Genomic DNA, 15,088 nt, shown 5'->3' on the forward strand with positions numbered 1-15,088 from the left:
TCTACATCTCCTTTTCACCAACTGCAGGAGATGCCGTTCTGTCCCTTCAGCGCTGCCTGGGGACTGTACTGCAATGGATGCAGGAGAACGGGATGAGGCTGAACCCGGACAAGATGGAGGTACTGAGGGTGGGTGCCTCCACAGTTGGGGATTTCGGAAACACCCTCTCTTTTGGGGGGGGTGACTCTGCCCACCAAGGATGGGGTCCGCAGCTTTGGGATCCATCTGGACCGGGCGCTCACTATGGAATCTCAGGTGGCGTCAGTGGTCCGCTCTGCCTTTTTTCACCTTAGGCGGATAGCCCAGCTGCGGTCCTACCTTGATGCTGGGGCGCTCACTACCTTGGTGCATGCGCTCGTAATCTCAAGATTACACCACTGCAATGCGCTCTACTTGGGGCTACCTTTGAGGCTGCTGTGGAAACTACAGGTGGTGCAGAATGCGGCAGCCAGACTACTTAGTGGAGTGAAAAAATACCAACATATCTCACCTACTCTGGCTGCATTGCATTGGCTGCCCATCTGGTTCCGCATAGTTTCAAAGTGCTGATGCTTACGTACAAAGCCCTAAACGGTTTAGGGCCTCGATACTTGGTGGAACGCCTACTCCCACCAAGATCTACCCGTGTCACTCGTGCGAGCCAGGAGGTGAGGCTGAGGAGCCTAACGCCAAGGGAGGCCCGGAAGGTAAAGACAAGAAATTGGGCCTTCTCGGCGGTGGCTCCTCGCCTCTGGAACAACCTACCTCCTGAGATCTGAGTGGCACCCTTGCTGGGTATCTTTAAAAATCAACTAAAAACATGGATGTTTCGGCGGGCCTTCCCTCCAGACAATTCCTGATGCCCTCTCCTCTCCCTTTCCTATTGTTTCCTCCCTCTCCTAAGGTTTCTTCTATTTAAAAATTTTTATACTATTTTATGCTGTTAGCTGCCTAGAGTGGTCTTAACCGACCAGATAGGCGGGATATAAATAAATAAATAAATAAATAAATAAATAAATAAATAAATAAATAAATAAATAAATAAATAAATAAATATTTGATGTTCATATGAAAATGAATGGATGCAGAGTAACTGCAACCACGCTGGCTACTTATTGAGCCCTCACCTTTCATGCCGTTAAACAGAGCTGTGCTTTAACCCTACGTTGTTTAACTTCCATACAAATTCAATAGTCAAATGCTTATTCAATCCTATTTTTCATGCTTCAGATTTGGCAAGTGGACCACCTTCAAACCTCCTTTATGCTGATGCCACAATTTAATAAGCACAAGTTTAAGGTGTTTTTGGAGGGCTCTTGCTTCATACTGTGGTAATGAACTTTTAAAAATCAATTACTTGAAGACTAAAATTTTCATTTGCAGTAGAAGGAAGATTAGGAACAGGCAGACAATCAGTGTCAGTCCCACTGAGTGGATATCCTTACAGGAAAAAAAATAGATTTCTTTGAAATATGGGGCTGGATAAGAGCTTTGTGGATACCCTGGATTGCCAGAAAGACAAAGAAGAGGGTCCTTGATCAAATCAAGCCTTACCTATATCTGGAGGCAGAAATTATTAAACTGAGGCCATCCTGCTTTGGGCACAACATGAGAAGGCAAGATTATCTGGAAAATATAATAATGGTGGGAAAGGTTGAAAGCATCAGGAAAAGAGGAAGACCAAATACAAGGTGAATTGACTCCCTAAAGGAAGCCACAGGCTTGAGTTTGCAAGAGCCGAGCGTGGCTGTTGAACAGGACATTTTGGAGGATTCTTATTTATAGAGTCTCCATCAGTTGAGGTGACTTGATGGCATGGAACAACAGCAACTAAGAGAAGACGAGGGAGAAAACACTATCACGTTGTTGTACAGCACATATATTTTCGAATTAATTCTGAGATAGGTCAATACAAGGCTGCAGTCTTGTGCTGACCTACCTCAGAGTAAGTCACACTGAACTGAAAGGGAGCTACTTCTGGGTAGACACGTGTAGAATTGGTAACAGGATTGGGAGAAGTGAGAATTTTCTGTGTCTAAATATGCTTATATGAATGGCAGTCAAACAAAAGAAACTACCAAGTAGGGTATTGCCGTGTTTCCCTGAAAATAAGACAGGGTCTTATATTAATTTTTGCTCCAAAAAACGCATTAGGGCTTATTTTCAGGGGATGGGTTTTTTTTTTCATGTACACCTACGTTTATTCAAATATTCTTCTGGTTGCTGCACAAGGGTGGAGGGCGGGGTTTCACTTAACTGGGGCTTATTTTTGGTGTAGGGTTTATATTACAGGCATCCTGAAAAATCATGCTAGGGCTTATTTTCAGGTTAGGTCTTATTTTCGGGGAAACAGGGTAATCGATTTTAAAGTTGTTGGTTTCTGTACAGGATTAGCAGCATATAAAATAATGACCTAGTTTTCAGCTCTGCAAAATAAAAAGTAGGACAGCTGAATGGTAACAGATCTATATTAATATATACTTCATTTAAAAGGAAAAGCAGATTTGAATAACACCTTCTGTTAAGACCACTAAAATGTTCCAGAAGTGATAGAAAATTAGCACAAGTTTTGGAGTTCCCTGGAATTCTTCATCAGGCATAAAGGTACAATCAATAAGGTATGGGAAGAGAAAAAGTGATTAAAACTCTGCCCTGGGATATTAGTACTATAACCTGCAAATTTATAGTGGTGAGGCTCAACTGCATAATTCCTCCTTTTGCATTGCCCCTCTAGACACATAAATCTAGTGCCTGAAAAATCAGACATGTGAACTATACAAACAAAGCTATGCCTATTGACTAAGTACAGAAGAAAACCAACCTGATTTGCCAAAAGAAGTTGAAACAACTTCATGTTTGAATAAACAGACATTAGTTGTTGTGGGTTTGGCCGTGTTCTGAAGGTTGTTCTTCCTAATGTTTCGCCAGTCTCTGTGGCCGCCATCTTCAGAGGACAGGAGTCAAAACTCTGTCTGTGCTCTGGTGCATTTTGTTGGATAGTTGAGTATTTATAGCTGTGGGATCAGCTTTTGTCCTTTTCAGGAGATTGGGTGAAGAGGCAAGCTGGAGGGGATGAGGGCCTGTTGTTGGAAGAGGGAACCGTGAAAGACCCTGTGTTTTATGAACACCATTCATGGCAGGGCTTTTGGTTCTGATTCTGATCTAACAAAGCTACTATGTGGGATGACGGGGGGAGGGGAAAGGGAAATATTGTTTACAGGAGGATGACTGGGAGGGGAATGCAGACTAAACTGATGATCTCATAGACTGGAATAAAAGAAAGAATGAAATCCAATAGCAGAAACGATAAAGTCGTGCATTTGGGCATACTTGCTATTGGCTGGGGACTCATCAGCTGGAAAGAGATGGCTAATCCCATCGCAATGCATTAATCTCATGTAGCTACATAGACAACACATTCAATTCTTGTTTATGTTAAATGGGATCTTTCTACTAGGGATTGGACTATAAGAAGAAGACACGGCTCTGTGCTTATCTGAAGCACTTTTCCAATAAGCATCCAAGAAATGATGCACAAAATTAGATTGCACACAGGTGAAAAAAAGAGAGGTATTTTATCTTCTGAGTTTCAAATCATAGGGGACATATATGAAAGTCACAGATACTTTGGACTGCATCCTTAAACAGTTCTTGTGCAGAGCGCAGCCCTGACAGCCTATAGCCTGGAGTAGAAAACAGACGAGAGGCCCCTTTCTCAAGCTGTTTCCTATGCACTACCAGAAAACAAATGCAGAAATATCAAAGAAGAGCATGCAAATTAATAAAGTTAAAAAGAATTTTTGAGACTAACCGCTATGCATAGCAAAACTACACCAGAGAGAGAGAGAGAGAGAGAGAGAGAGAGAGAGGATTTCCCTATCCTGCTTGGGAACGGGGCATGAAGGAAGCAAATATCTCAAGCCAGACAAGCCAATGGTTATCTGGCTAGCTGCCAATCCTAGCTTTAAAGGATCTTAGATGAGGGCAGGGAAAGGTCTCTAGGGAAGGCCTCTGGCCAGGGTAGACCAGTGATGGTTATCAACATTTGGCCCTGAAGATGTTTTGGACTTGGCTTCCCTGAAGCCCCAGCCAGCATGGCTACTGGTCAATGACTTAAGGAGTTAATGCTCGAAACACTTGGGAAGCCAAAGGTTGTCTTGCTCACGGTTCATATTATTACAGTGACAATGTGAGAAGTAAAAATCAGAGATAGTTCTGGTTTTAGCACCATTTTGATCCTTTGTCAGTTTGTATAACAAGGGCTTAAGCCCTACCCTCCTTATATCTCTTGCCCTCAAATTGTCTCATGAATCTCTTAAGCCCTGTCATTGGCAGCAGTACCTAGCACTGTTAACCGAAGCTATCTTCACATGAAGTAAGATACTATCCTTCCAGAAGTAACACACTGGCCAGAATCTTATTTGTTGGCCTAGGACTGAGCAGGCCCAGGCCACATAAAACACAATCACATGTAACACCCTGACCCACTTTTGGAAGGAAGGAAGGAAGGAAGGAAGGAAGGAAGGAAGGAAGGAAGGAAGGAAGGAAGGAAGGAAGGAAGGAAGGAAGGAAGGAAGGAATCGTGCCATATGTGTGCAGAAGTGCTTAATGAATAGCACTTCCGCCTTCAGACAAGAAGTACGACATCGAGTTACACGAGAGTAATTCCTCAACAGGACTGCAGTAAATAGATCACAGCATACATACGTATAGCACCTACAATTCTAACACACACACATGATATGTCAGATATATGATATGTTGTCTTAAATGTGAACCATCCAAACAGGAATAATAGTTATTTCACAACTGAAACCAAATATTGTCTAAAACTTATCTAGTTCCAAGATGTTGTGCTTCTCTAGAAAATTTATTGCAGGAAAGGTTTAAATTTCTCATTGTTTAATGGCAAAAACATCACATTCATCCACACTGTGGGGGAATTGAAACTGGCAACCCCTTTGAGTCCAGCCAGGGCCACTCAATGCCACTGGACTGGCCAGCCTACCGGAGTCAAGGGCAGAGAGGACACTTCTCCCAGACCCACCCCACCCCAACCTGCAGCTGGCTTTGAAATGATCTCTTCCCAGTTCTATCAGAGTTCACCGAAGGGCACATTGCTTTCTGGATGACCAAAACATCAAGCAGTGACCTAAATTTTACAATATTAACAGTTTTTTTTTCATCTAAAGTTTGTTTTACACTTAGGATCTAAAGTGTTATGCCAAAATGCATTGCTAATAAATAAAGAATGTTTGGGGGAACAAGATTTATACAACTGCAAAATATTTCGGCTAATGATCTTGATCTCCCATATGTTTAGTACTCTTGGCCTTTCACTCCTTATTTTTCCTCAATTTCCCTCAACCCCAAAGGACAGATGGGTGGGAAAGAATTCGTCTTTATGAGATGAGACTATCAGCAAGGACTGATTCTAGTGCACATCCTGTTTAAATCAGAGGGAGAGCCTTTATGAATTATATATGTAGTATACAGTCAATATGAAGATGATTATTCCATATTTATGAGTACTGTAACATATTCTGCTGATGTTCCAGCCTTCTTTGGTCTGCCCTCACCCTGCACCCCCAGTGGACCTGATGGAGACCCTGGCAGGAGGGCATTTGGGGGGTAATGTGAGGGAAAGCAAGGTCCCAGGTGGAGAAGAAAGAGGTGAGGTGGATAAGCCACACCTCGGTGAGGGGTTGGAGGCTGGGCCGAGTTGGTTTGATTCCAGATTAAAGGAGGAGGAGGAAAGGAAGGAGATTTGTTGTCCTCATCAGGGACAAACAGAGAGGATCCCATATTTTTCACTCTTGGTGAGGCTTGCCAGCTGATGGTTGAGAAGCCCTAGACCAGGTCATGGATAAAGAAGCAGGCTGCGAGGGGATGAGGTTGTGGAGGAGCTATGCAACTCCTTAGTCCACTACCAACCCCAGACTCCTGGGGGCCAAGGAGACCCACTGGTCACCCAAGCCCCACCTCAAACCAGAGAAAGCACTGGGGGAAGAAAAGCCAGAAGGAACCACTGAAGTTATGAAGGACTCAGGAGAAAGGGGAGCCTGTAACTGCTGAACACTCCGGGCCCTCCTTAAAGGGTGTTGGTTAGCTTGGTCAGTGTGGAAAACTAGACCTCAGCCATGGGCTGTGGATGGCCCTGGCCCAGTGATGGGAACTAGGGCTTGGAGTGGACTTAGAAGGGGGCTTAGTGGAGCTAACTCAGCCTCCCTGCAAACTGGTGGAGCCGGGTGCACCGGTACTCAGCCAAACCTTGTACGTGCTCTCCCCTCCCACCCTAATAAAGTTGAGTTCCAGTAGTGATGAGAGGCTTGACTTCATGAAGCCAATGTCTAAGAAATCCCTCACCATTACTCCCACCCTGGGAGTGTCACCCAGTTGATATCTGAATCCAAACCAAAATCTAAAACAACTTTAATCCAAACCTAAAATGTTAATGAGAGCAACAAAACCTCAGAGAGGTGCTCTAAGGTCACTTTTCAAGCCAAACAGTCTATCTCATACGGCTCTGTCAGAGAATATTTAGTAATTAAAATGTATACATGATATTGTTTTCTTGAAACCACATGTGTAGGATATTTTGAAAGCCATATTTTTGTTGGGATCTTCAGTTTTCATTTCCTAGCTCAAACATGTGCATATGGGTGCTTTAGAGGGGAGTGCTTTCAGTAAATACTTGGAACAGCCATCTGTCAGACAATAAACTTGCAAAAATATGCTTCTCATATAAAAATCTTCCACGAGAAAAGGTTTTGTGTTGGAAGCGGTTCATCCTTAGCTTAGGGGCATAAAAGCAAGAACAGAGAAATGTCCAGTCACCAGAAACCTTGAAGTGGTGGCAATAATGTAAGTTCTCAAAAATCATGCTTTGTCTAGGCAGCATCCCAGTTGTAATAGTTTTTTTCTTTGAAAAACAAAACCCAAAAACCCAAACAACACAACTGGCATGCAACTAATTCTCATAAACAGTAAAAGCATTTCAAACAAGCACAAGAAACATTCAGCAAGAGCTAGAGAGTCTAAAGGTTGCAGTGAAGCTTGGACCAAAGGGACCTTCTTCAGGCATAAATAGCAGGACTTCTGCTCACTCCTCTGGCAGAACTGCTCAGCTGGAGGCAAAAGCAAGCACTCTTGCCTTACCAGGCTCAAGAGGAGACACCACTAAGTGGGAAAATATTTGTAAGTATTGCTAATTTACTCCACAGCCATTAGAACTGCTGTTTTTAATTGCACCCAAGTATAAACCCTTTAAAAATAAATTACCATTAAAAACAACAATGTAATAGCTGCTAATCTTTTGCCTTTTGTGCTGTCTTGATGCTTATAAAAAGTTATTTGCCTAATTACAAGAATATGAAATATGGCAAGCAAATGAGCAACATTCCTAATGCACTAAAACTGACATTCCGTGTTATGCCATGAAGTAATTTTTAACTCAGATTCAAGATAAACCATATCTGAGGGAAAGATAACACAGAGGACTCATGTTAGAGCATAAATATACTATCCATGCTTTGTACAAACATTTGCTGAGGCAATGAAGCCAAAATTTCATTCAAATATGATTTAATAACAATATCAGAAATGGCTCTGCAAAATCGCACAGCTACAATCATGTTTTCTGTTCTGATCAGAAGTATTTGCATGAAGTACTGCTACAGTTTTGAGTTACACTGGATACGGGAGCTTATCTTAAAAGTTGTATAAGCATGTTCTGAAAGGCAACAAGGGTTTCTGGCAAAGTTCTTTTTCTTTCCTCAGAACTTTACCTTAAGCATTTACTTGTGTAATATGCAGAAACTAACCGAGTTTTGTCCTTCCCCATAAATAAGGAAATGGAAAACCTGGTACTTGCCTCTTGCTCAGACAAACTGATTTCAACACTACTTTTAACTCTTCTGAGCTGTGTCACTTGCGTGCCTCTTGATGACGATTCAGTCTGCACAGCAGAAGAGCTGGCGACGTACAGCGTTGTTTTCACAGGGAAATGGAGCCAAGCAGCTTTCCCCAAGCAGTACCCACTGTACAGGCCTCCAGCGCAATGGTCATCGCTTCTAGGTAAGTGAAGGTCGTGTAGCACAGAAGTGCTGGCAAGTTAATTCTGTATAAGCAACATCCTCTTTCCTTCATGGCTCTAATTAAGTCACCCTTAAATCCATGCAACTGAAAGGCAAAACATGCAGTATCACGGCTGCATACAACATCTGGAGCTGTCCCCGCCTTCCTGCCCCCAGATTCTGTAACTGCTATTAATTTACTGCAGCTGAAGTAAACAACATACCTTACATTTTTTAAAATATATATATATACATATTATCCCGCTTCAAAAAAAGTGGATAGGCTGAAATGGTATATATGAAGTTCTAAGGCAAATTGAAATCAGACTTTCCTCTATTGCAATCTCTTCCCTCTGACAGGCGTGGCCCATAATTCTGATTACAACATGTGGAAAACAAATGAGTATGCCAGTAATGGTATGCGCGAGTTTGCTGAAAGAGGTGAACCATGGGCATTAATGAAGGAAGTAGAAGCAGCTGGAGAAAAAATCCAAAGTGTGCATGGAATATTCTCCACTCCTGCAGTTTCCACTGGCACAGGACAAGCCTCCACTGACTTTGAAGTGCATTCAAGATACTCTCTGGTAAGTCAGGCTTTGCTCCAAAGCCCTTTAATCCTACAGTTGCATCTGCAATTATAAAAGAATTAACACCATCAGTTTTTTTTTTTAAAATTAGCCCATCCTATATAATAAAAATTTTATTCAAGGAATTAATTTTTTAATAAATATGTAACTAGAAAAAATAAGCAGTCTTAAAGAAACAAAAATGCTTGAATTATAAACGGAGCGTATATATGTTACAGCAGACCTGTCTCAGCAGAGCATTTCTTCCTGTGTTTGATTGCAGTAGGAAAGAGATGCCTCCTGCCTACAAACATCAGTGGAAAAAAATGGTTTTTTTTTTCTTTTTAAAAATCAGGATGTTCTTTAATTGATATAAGTGTTGATTCATATTTATGAACACTACTTTGGGTCTCATACGGGTATGAGGAGTCCTGAAATACCCTTTAAATAGCCAACTGTTCCTGTCATCCATATTTGCCCATTTTTACATTGATTTATTTTTTGTCACCATGTGATTGGGGTTACAGCCTACTAAGATCCAAGGGAGGGTGAAAATGGCTGCCATACTCTCCAGAGTTACCCAAACTTGATCTGGCTGTTAGAGCAGTTAAGGGCTGTAAGAGTTTTCCTGTTTCTTATGTGAATACCATCAAAGCCTGATAGTCTAGAAGTATAATATATGTGCCATCAAGTCAGTTCTGAATTATGGCAACCATTTTTAGGGCTTTCTAGATACAGCATACACAGGAGTAGTTTACTGTCCCCTTCTTCTGGGGGCATCTTGGGACTATGCAGCATGCCCAAAGCCACCCAGGAGGCACAGTGGGGAATCAAACTCCCAGCCTCGAAACCACTGAGCTATCGGGCCAACCAAGTATGATATAGTTACAGTACAAGTATAATGTTGCTTTCAAAATATATTCTTATTATTGTTAACTACGTTTAACTTTTTAGGAAAGATGTATCTGGATTTTTTTAAAAAAAAGTGGTAGATACATATTTTATTATAAAAATAGTCTATGTTATTTTCTGAGGAAATGCTATAATATTCCCAGCTTACTGTTATATTTGTTTATATAATAACAGTAAACCAAGATGAATGGTGTTGTTGTTTAGTCGTTTAGTCGTGTCCGACTCTTCGTGACCCCATGGATTAGAGCACGTCAGGACTTCCTGTCTTCCACTGCCTCCCGGAGATTCATGTTGGTTGCTTCGGTGACACTGTCCAACCATCTCATCCTCTGTCATCTCCTTCTCCTCTTGCCTTCACACTTTCGTAATATCAAGGTCTTTTCCAGGGAGTCTTCTCTTCTCATGAGATGGCCAAAGTACTGGAGCCTCAGCTTCAGGATCTGTCCTTCCAGTGAGCACTCAGGGTTGATTTCCTTTAGAATTGATAGGTTTGTTCTCCTTGCAGTCCAGGGGACTCTCAAGAGCATCAATTCTTCAGTGGTCAGCTTTCTTTATGATCTAGCTCTCACTTCCATACATCACTACAGGAAAAACCATAGCGTTGATTATGCGGACCTTTGTTGGCAAGGTGATGTCTCTGCTTTTTAAGATGCTGGCAAGGTTTATCATTGCTTTCCTCCCAAGAAGCAGGCGTCTTTTAATTTCGTGGCTGCTGTCACCATCTGCAGTGATCATGGAACCTAGGAAAGTAAAATCTGTCACGGCCTCCATATCTTCTCCTTCTATTTGCCAGGAGGTGATGGGACCTGTGGTCATGATCTTCATTTTTTTGATGTTGAACTTCAGTCCATTTTTTGCAGTCTCCTCTTTCGCATGATGTATTCTGCATATAAGTTAAGTAAGCCGGGAGACAAGATACAGCCTTGTCGTACTCCTTTCCCAATTTTTAACCAGTCAGTTGTTCCATATCCAGTTCTAATTGTTGCTTCCTGTCCCACGTATAGGTTTCTCAGGAGATAGATAAGGTGGTCAGGCACTCTCATTTCTTTAAGGACTTGCCATAGTTTGCTGTGGTCCACACAGTCAAAGGGTTTTGCATAGTCAATGAAGCAGAAGTAGGTTTTTTTTTCTGGAACTCTCTGGCTTTCTCCATAATCCAGCACATGTTAGCCACTTGGTCTCTAGTTCCTCTGCCTCGTCAGAATCCAGCTTGTACTTCTGGGAATTCTCAGTCCACATACTGTTGAAGCCTACCTTGTAGGATTTTGAGCATAACCTTGCTAGCGTGTGAAATGAGTGCAATTGTATGATAGCTGGAGCATTCTTTGGCACTGCCCTTCTTTGGGATTGGGAAGTAGATTGATCTTTTCCAATCCTCTGGCCACTGTTGAGTTTTCCAAACTTGCTGGCGTATTGAATGTAGCACCTTAACAGTGTCATCTTTTAAGATTAAGATGAATGGTAGAATAATCTAATATGGGAGAACTATGCTTAATATTTTCAATTTTTTGATATATTTTTTTCTTAATTAGGTATCCATGGCTGTACGAATTGTGCCCAGCCCTGACTGGTTCGTAGGCATTGATAGTTTAAATTTGTGTGAAAAAGATCACTGGAAACAGAAGATATCATTGGAACTTTTTCCGTACGATGCCGGAACTGACAGTGGTTTCACGTTTTCCTCGCCCAACTTTGCCACCATCCCACAAGATACTGTCAAAGAGGTAAGTTTACCGTTCACAAAGCACTTGAACATCCAACCTTGTTGGAAAAAAAAGTTACAATTATTTTCTACTATGAACCTAAATGTGATTAAAAGTTTTATACATTAGTGAGCTAACAACCCACCCTTCCCTGTGTTTAGAATGAGTGTCCATTACACCTTCTCTTCTAGCAACAGCCACAAAGGGAAGGATAGAATCTTTTGCTCCCTGTTTTGATTGTTGCCAGCTTACTCTCTGGTCCAAAGGCAAAAAAACTGTAGTGAGTTTTAACTATAGACCAGAGTCAGAGTTAGAATTCAAGTTCAGGGCTTTGGTACCAAGTCCTGAGTCCCTTTTTAAAAACAAGGTTCCCCCCCCCCCAGAAAAAAAGGGAAAGGTGGGTGGGTTCCAAGTCCCTGAAAGTAATTGAAAAGAATAAAAGCAGTTCGTATTCCGTGGCCCATTTCCCCAGCAGACTGATATACTGAGTCAACATATTGTGTGTAATGGTGCAGTTATAAAATATTTCACCTGAACTGTGCTCTGTTACACAGCTTTTGAAATTACTGAGAATTTTCCATAAAGGAAAAAAAGTGTAGAGACTGAAGAAAAACAGTTGCTTAATGAAATATTTATAAATTCTGCTGAAAAGAAAGTTAACACAGAAATCACATTTGCTGGAAACTTTTGACTGTATTGGTTCATGTTCTGGAAAATGATCTGTATTGAGACCTTAACTTTTAACAAAATAGAAAGCCTGTTTTTCCTCCAAATGACTCTTCTTTTACAGTGGATTCAAGAGGGTTCTCATTCATGTACAGGAATGCTTCTTTTTTCTATCTTCCCATTTCCACCTTTTCTGCTGCTGGTGCATGTTAATATACCAGATTCCATCCCAAACAAAAAAGACATCCAGCCAGAGATGTCCTGAGTCTACAGAAAGTGGCAAGATTGTGATCAAACCTACTCACTTCAAGTCTTTCCCTACAGATTGCACGATGCCCATGCTTTGGGCATCACAACTATGCATGTGTATATTTCTGATTTTTAATGTTATTAGTGAAAATATGTTTTTTTCCTGAAAGATCTATTACACACACTGAATTCTGTGTGGGTATTTATTTATTTATTTTATTTTATTTATTGTATTTGTACCCTGCCCATCTAGTCAATAGATGGCAGCTTCCAACATATATAACAAACAATATCCCCATGTTGAGACATGTTGTCCCTATGTGTGACTGTTAGATGAAGTCTATATTTGTTTGGGTTTTATGCTAGCCACCCATAGTTACACTCATGTCTGTATAGAGCTCACAGGATCTAGTTCTTGCTCTGACCAGAACCTTAAATCTGACAGTGTCAGGGCATTGGTGCCTCTTTCTTCTAATCTAGTGGTTACGTTTTCCTTCTATCCCACTCATAAATTTCTCCACGTCTTGCTGCCTAAGGCTATAGTCCCAAGCAAGGAAGCTTCACTGAACTGAATCAGTCCTATATCTGAGTAGGTCTGTATTGTACTGCATAGCTTTTTAATGTTCCTTTGGAAGAAGCAGGCTATACCATTCATATCAATTATTTCTCCTCCTCCAGTACATCTATTTTCCTCTTCTGACATTTGAGGCCATGACTCTTCTATAATGCTGTTAAAGATACATTCTAGAGGAAAGATCTCTTTACCACAGGAAAAGTAGACCTAGCCAATGTTTTCAGAAAAGGAAACAGAACTGGAGAATAATCGAGTTGGAAGGTGCCTATAAGGCCATCAAGTTCAACCCTCTGCTCAGTACAAGAATTAAAGCTGAAGTATATCTAATATATGGCTGTCTAACTCTCTTGAATGCCTCCAGTGTTGGAGTGCTCACCACATTCTGAGGTAATTGGTTCCATTGTTGAACTGCTCTAATAGTTACAACGTTTTTCCTGATATTCAACTAAAATTAGGCTTCCGGTAACTGAGCCCATTAGTGTGTTCCTGCACTCTGGAATAATTGAGAACAGATCTTGTCTCTCCTCTGTATGACAACTTTCCGAATATTTGAAGAGTGCTATCATCCCCCCCCCCAGTCTTATTTTCTCAAATATGTCCCATTCTTTCACTCTTTCCACACAGAGCTTGGTTTCCAATCTTTTGATCATCCGTTGCCTTCCTCCAAACTTGTTCCAGTTTGTTGGCTTTCCTCTTAAAGCATGGTGTCCAGAACTGGACAGAGTACTCAAAATGAAGGCTAACCAATGCTGAATAGAGGGGAACTAGTATTTCACAAGCTGTGGAGATTATACTTCTGTTAATGCAGCCTAAAAAAGCATTTTTCTTTTTTGTAGCTCCTGGCTCATATTCTGCTTGCGGTCTACAATAGTTCCAAGATCCTTCCCACAAGCAGTGTTACTGAGTCAAGTATCCCCCATCCTGTAATTGTGCATTTGGTTTCTTTTTCCTAGCTCTAGAACTCTGCTTTTATCCTTGTTAAATTTCATTCTGTGGTTTTCAATCCAGTGCTCAAGCTTATCAAGATATTTTTGAAATTTATTTCTGTCTTCCAGTGTGTTAGCTATTCCACCCAATTTTGTGTCATCCACAGATCTGATAAGCATTCCCTGCAGCCTCTCATCCAAGTCATTCATAACAATATTGAAGAGCACCAAGTCCAGGACTGAGCCTTGTGGAACACTGCTTGTTACCTTTTCCCAGTTTGAGAAGGAACCATTGATCAGCACTCTCTGAGTGCAATTCTGTAACCAACTGTATATCCATTTTATAGCTGCTAAATCCAGCCCACCCCTAATTAGCTTCCTAATCAGGATATCATGAGACACATTGTCAAAGCTTTGTTGAAGTTACATTTACAGCATTCCCACTGTCAACAAGGAGGTAACCTGCTCAAAAAATGAAATAGGATTAGCCTGGCAGGATTTGTTCTTAACAAATCCATGTTAGCTTCTACTTATTACTCCATTGTTTTCAAGGAGCTTGCAGACCACTTATAAAAGTGAGTTATAAAAGTATCTGTGTGTCAGAGCAAAAACTCTAACCTCAGGGAGTACACAAATTAATTGGGCTTGTTTGGTGATTTTCTTCATCACTTGAGTAGACTCTTTGAAGGCTGATTTTGAAACCCCCAAAGTCTGCCTAAATCACCTACCTCCAACAGTAGTGTGCTTTCAACTCTCATTATGGGTTATCTGTAACAAAGTGTTTCTGTCTTTAATGCTATCAGGATTTGCCCATCTCAACCTTTTTCACAAAACTGGCTGAAACCCACTAGCCTTCACAGTAAAAAAAGGCGCTGTCCAGTGTAGTTCTCCTTTTATAGTGATTTCAGTACATTGTTAGATAGTAATTTACTTTACTTATCTATTTAATTTAATTCAGATTTTAAAAATCTGGTATAATACACTTTACCATCTCCCACAAGACTGCCTGTTCCATCTTTATGTTTACAAATAGATGCTGTTCTACAAGACCGGTTATTTAATACCTTATTTGTAAACCCAGTGGTCTTGAAATATCTTAGTATGATATTCATTTCCTCTGTCTACAAGATTGAGTGCATTGGCCCCATTCCACCACACCCACTCCCAGATATACCACAAATTTTCTCTCAGGTGTGAAAAGCAAGGCAGACAGGAGATAGAAGAGGAGCGCACACGTGTATGTGAACAGAAAATGTTTCTCCTTCTCCTCTGCCATGTATTGGGAAACTCAGGATTGATGGGAAGTCCTGGTATTAACCTACAAAGCCTCATGGAGTTTAGGAGTAAAGTATAGAAAGGAAATCCTGCTTGCATATGAACCTGCACCTAAAGGCAGGGTTAACTCCATGTGGCCCACAGGCTACGTTTAGCCTACCCA

At 41.2% G+C, this 15,088-nt stretch overlaps 1 protein-coding gene across 2 annotated transcripts in view; it reads left to right on the forward strand.

The window, feature by feature from the left end:
* Positions 1–15,088, forward strand: part of SPON2 (spondin 2) — a 42,634-nt gene that overhangs the window by 19,652 nt on the left and 7,894 nt on the right. The window contains exons 1-4 of one of the 2 annotated variants that reach the window (XM_020797065.3): positions 7,050–7,176; positions 7,830–8,055; positions 8,415–8,638; positions 11,065–11,256. In XM_020797065.3, coding sequence (XP_020652724.2) covers positions 7,833–8,055; positions 8,415–8,638; positions 11,065–11,256 — 639 coding nt within the window. In that variant the 5' untranslated portion in view covers positions 7,050–7,176; positions 7,830–7,832. Of the gene's footprint in view, positions 1–7,049; positions 7,177–7,829; positions 8,056–8,414; positions 8,639–11,064; positions 11,257–15,088 lie in introns of those variants that run through there. The other variant, XM_020797066.3, reaches the window with a different exon arrangement.

This window comes from Pogona vitticeps, chromosome 3 (assembly GCF_051106095.1).
Source record: "Pogona vitticeps strain Pit_001003342236 chromosome 3, PviZW2.1, whole genome shotgun sequence".
Lineage (NCBI taxonomy): Eukaryota > Metazoa > Chordata > Lepidosauria > Squamata > Agamidae > Pogona > Pogona vitticeps.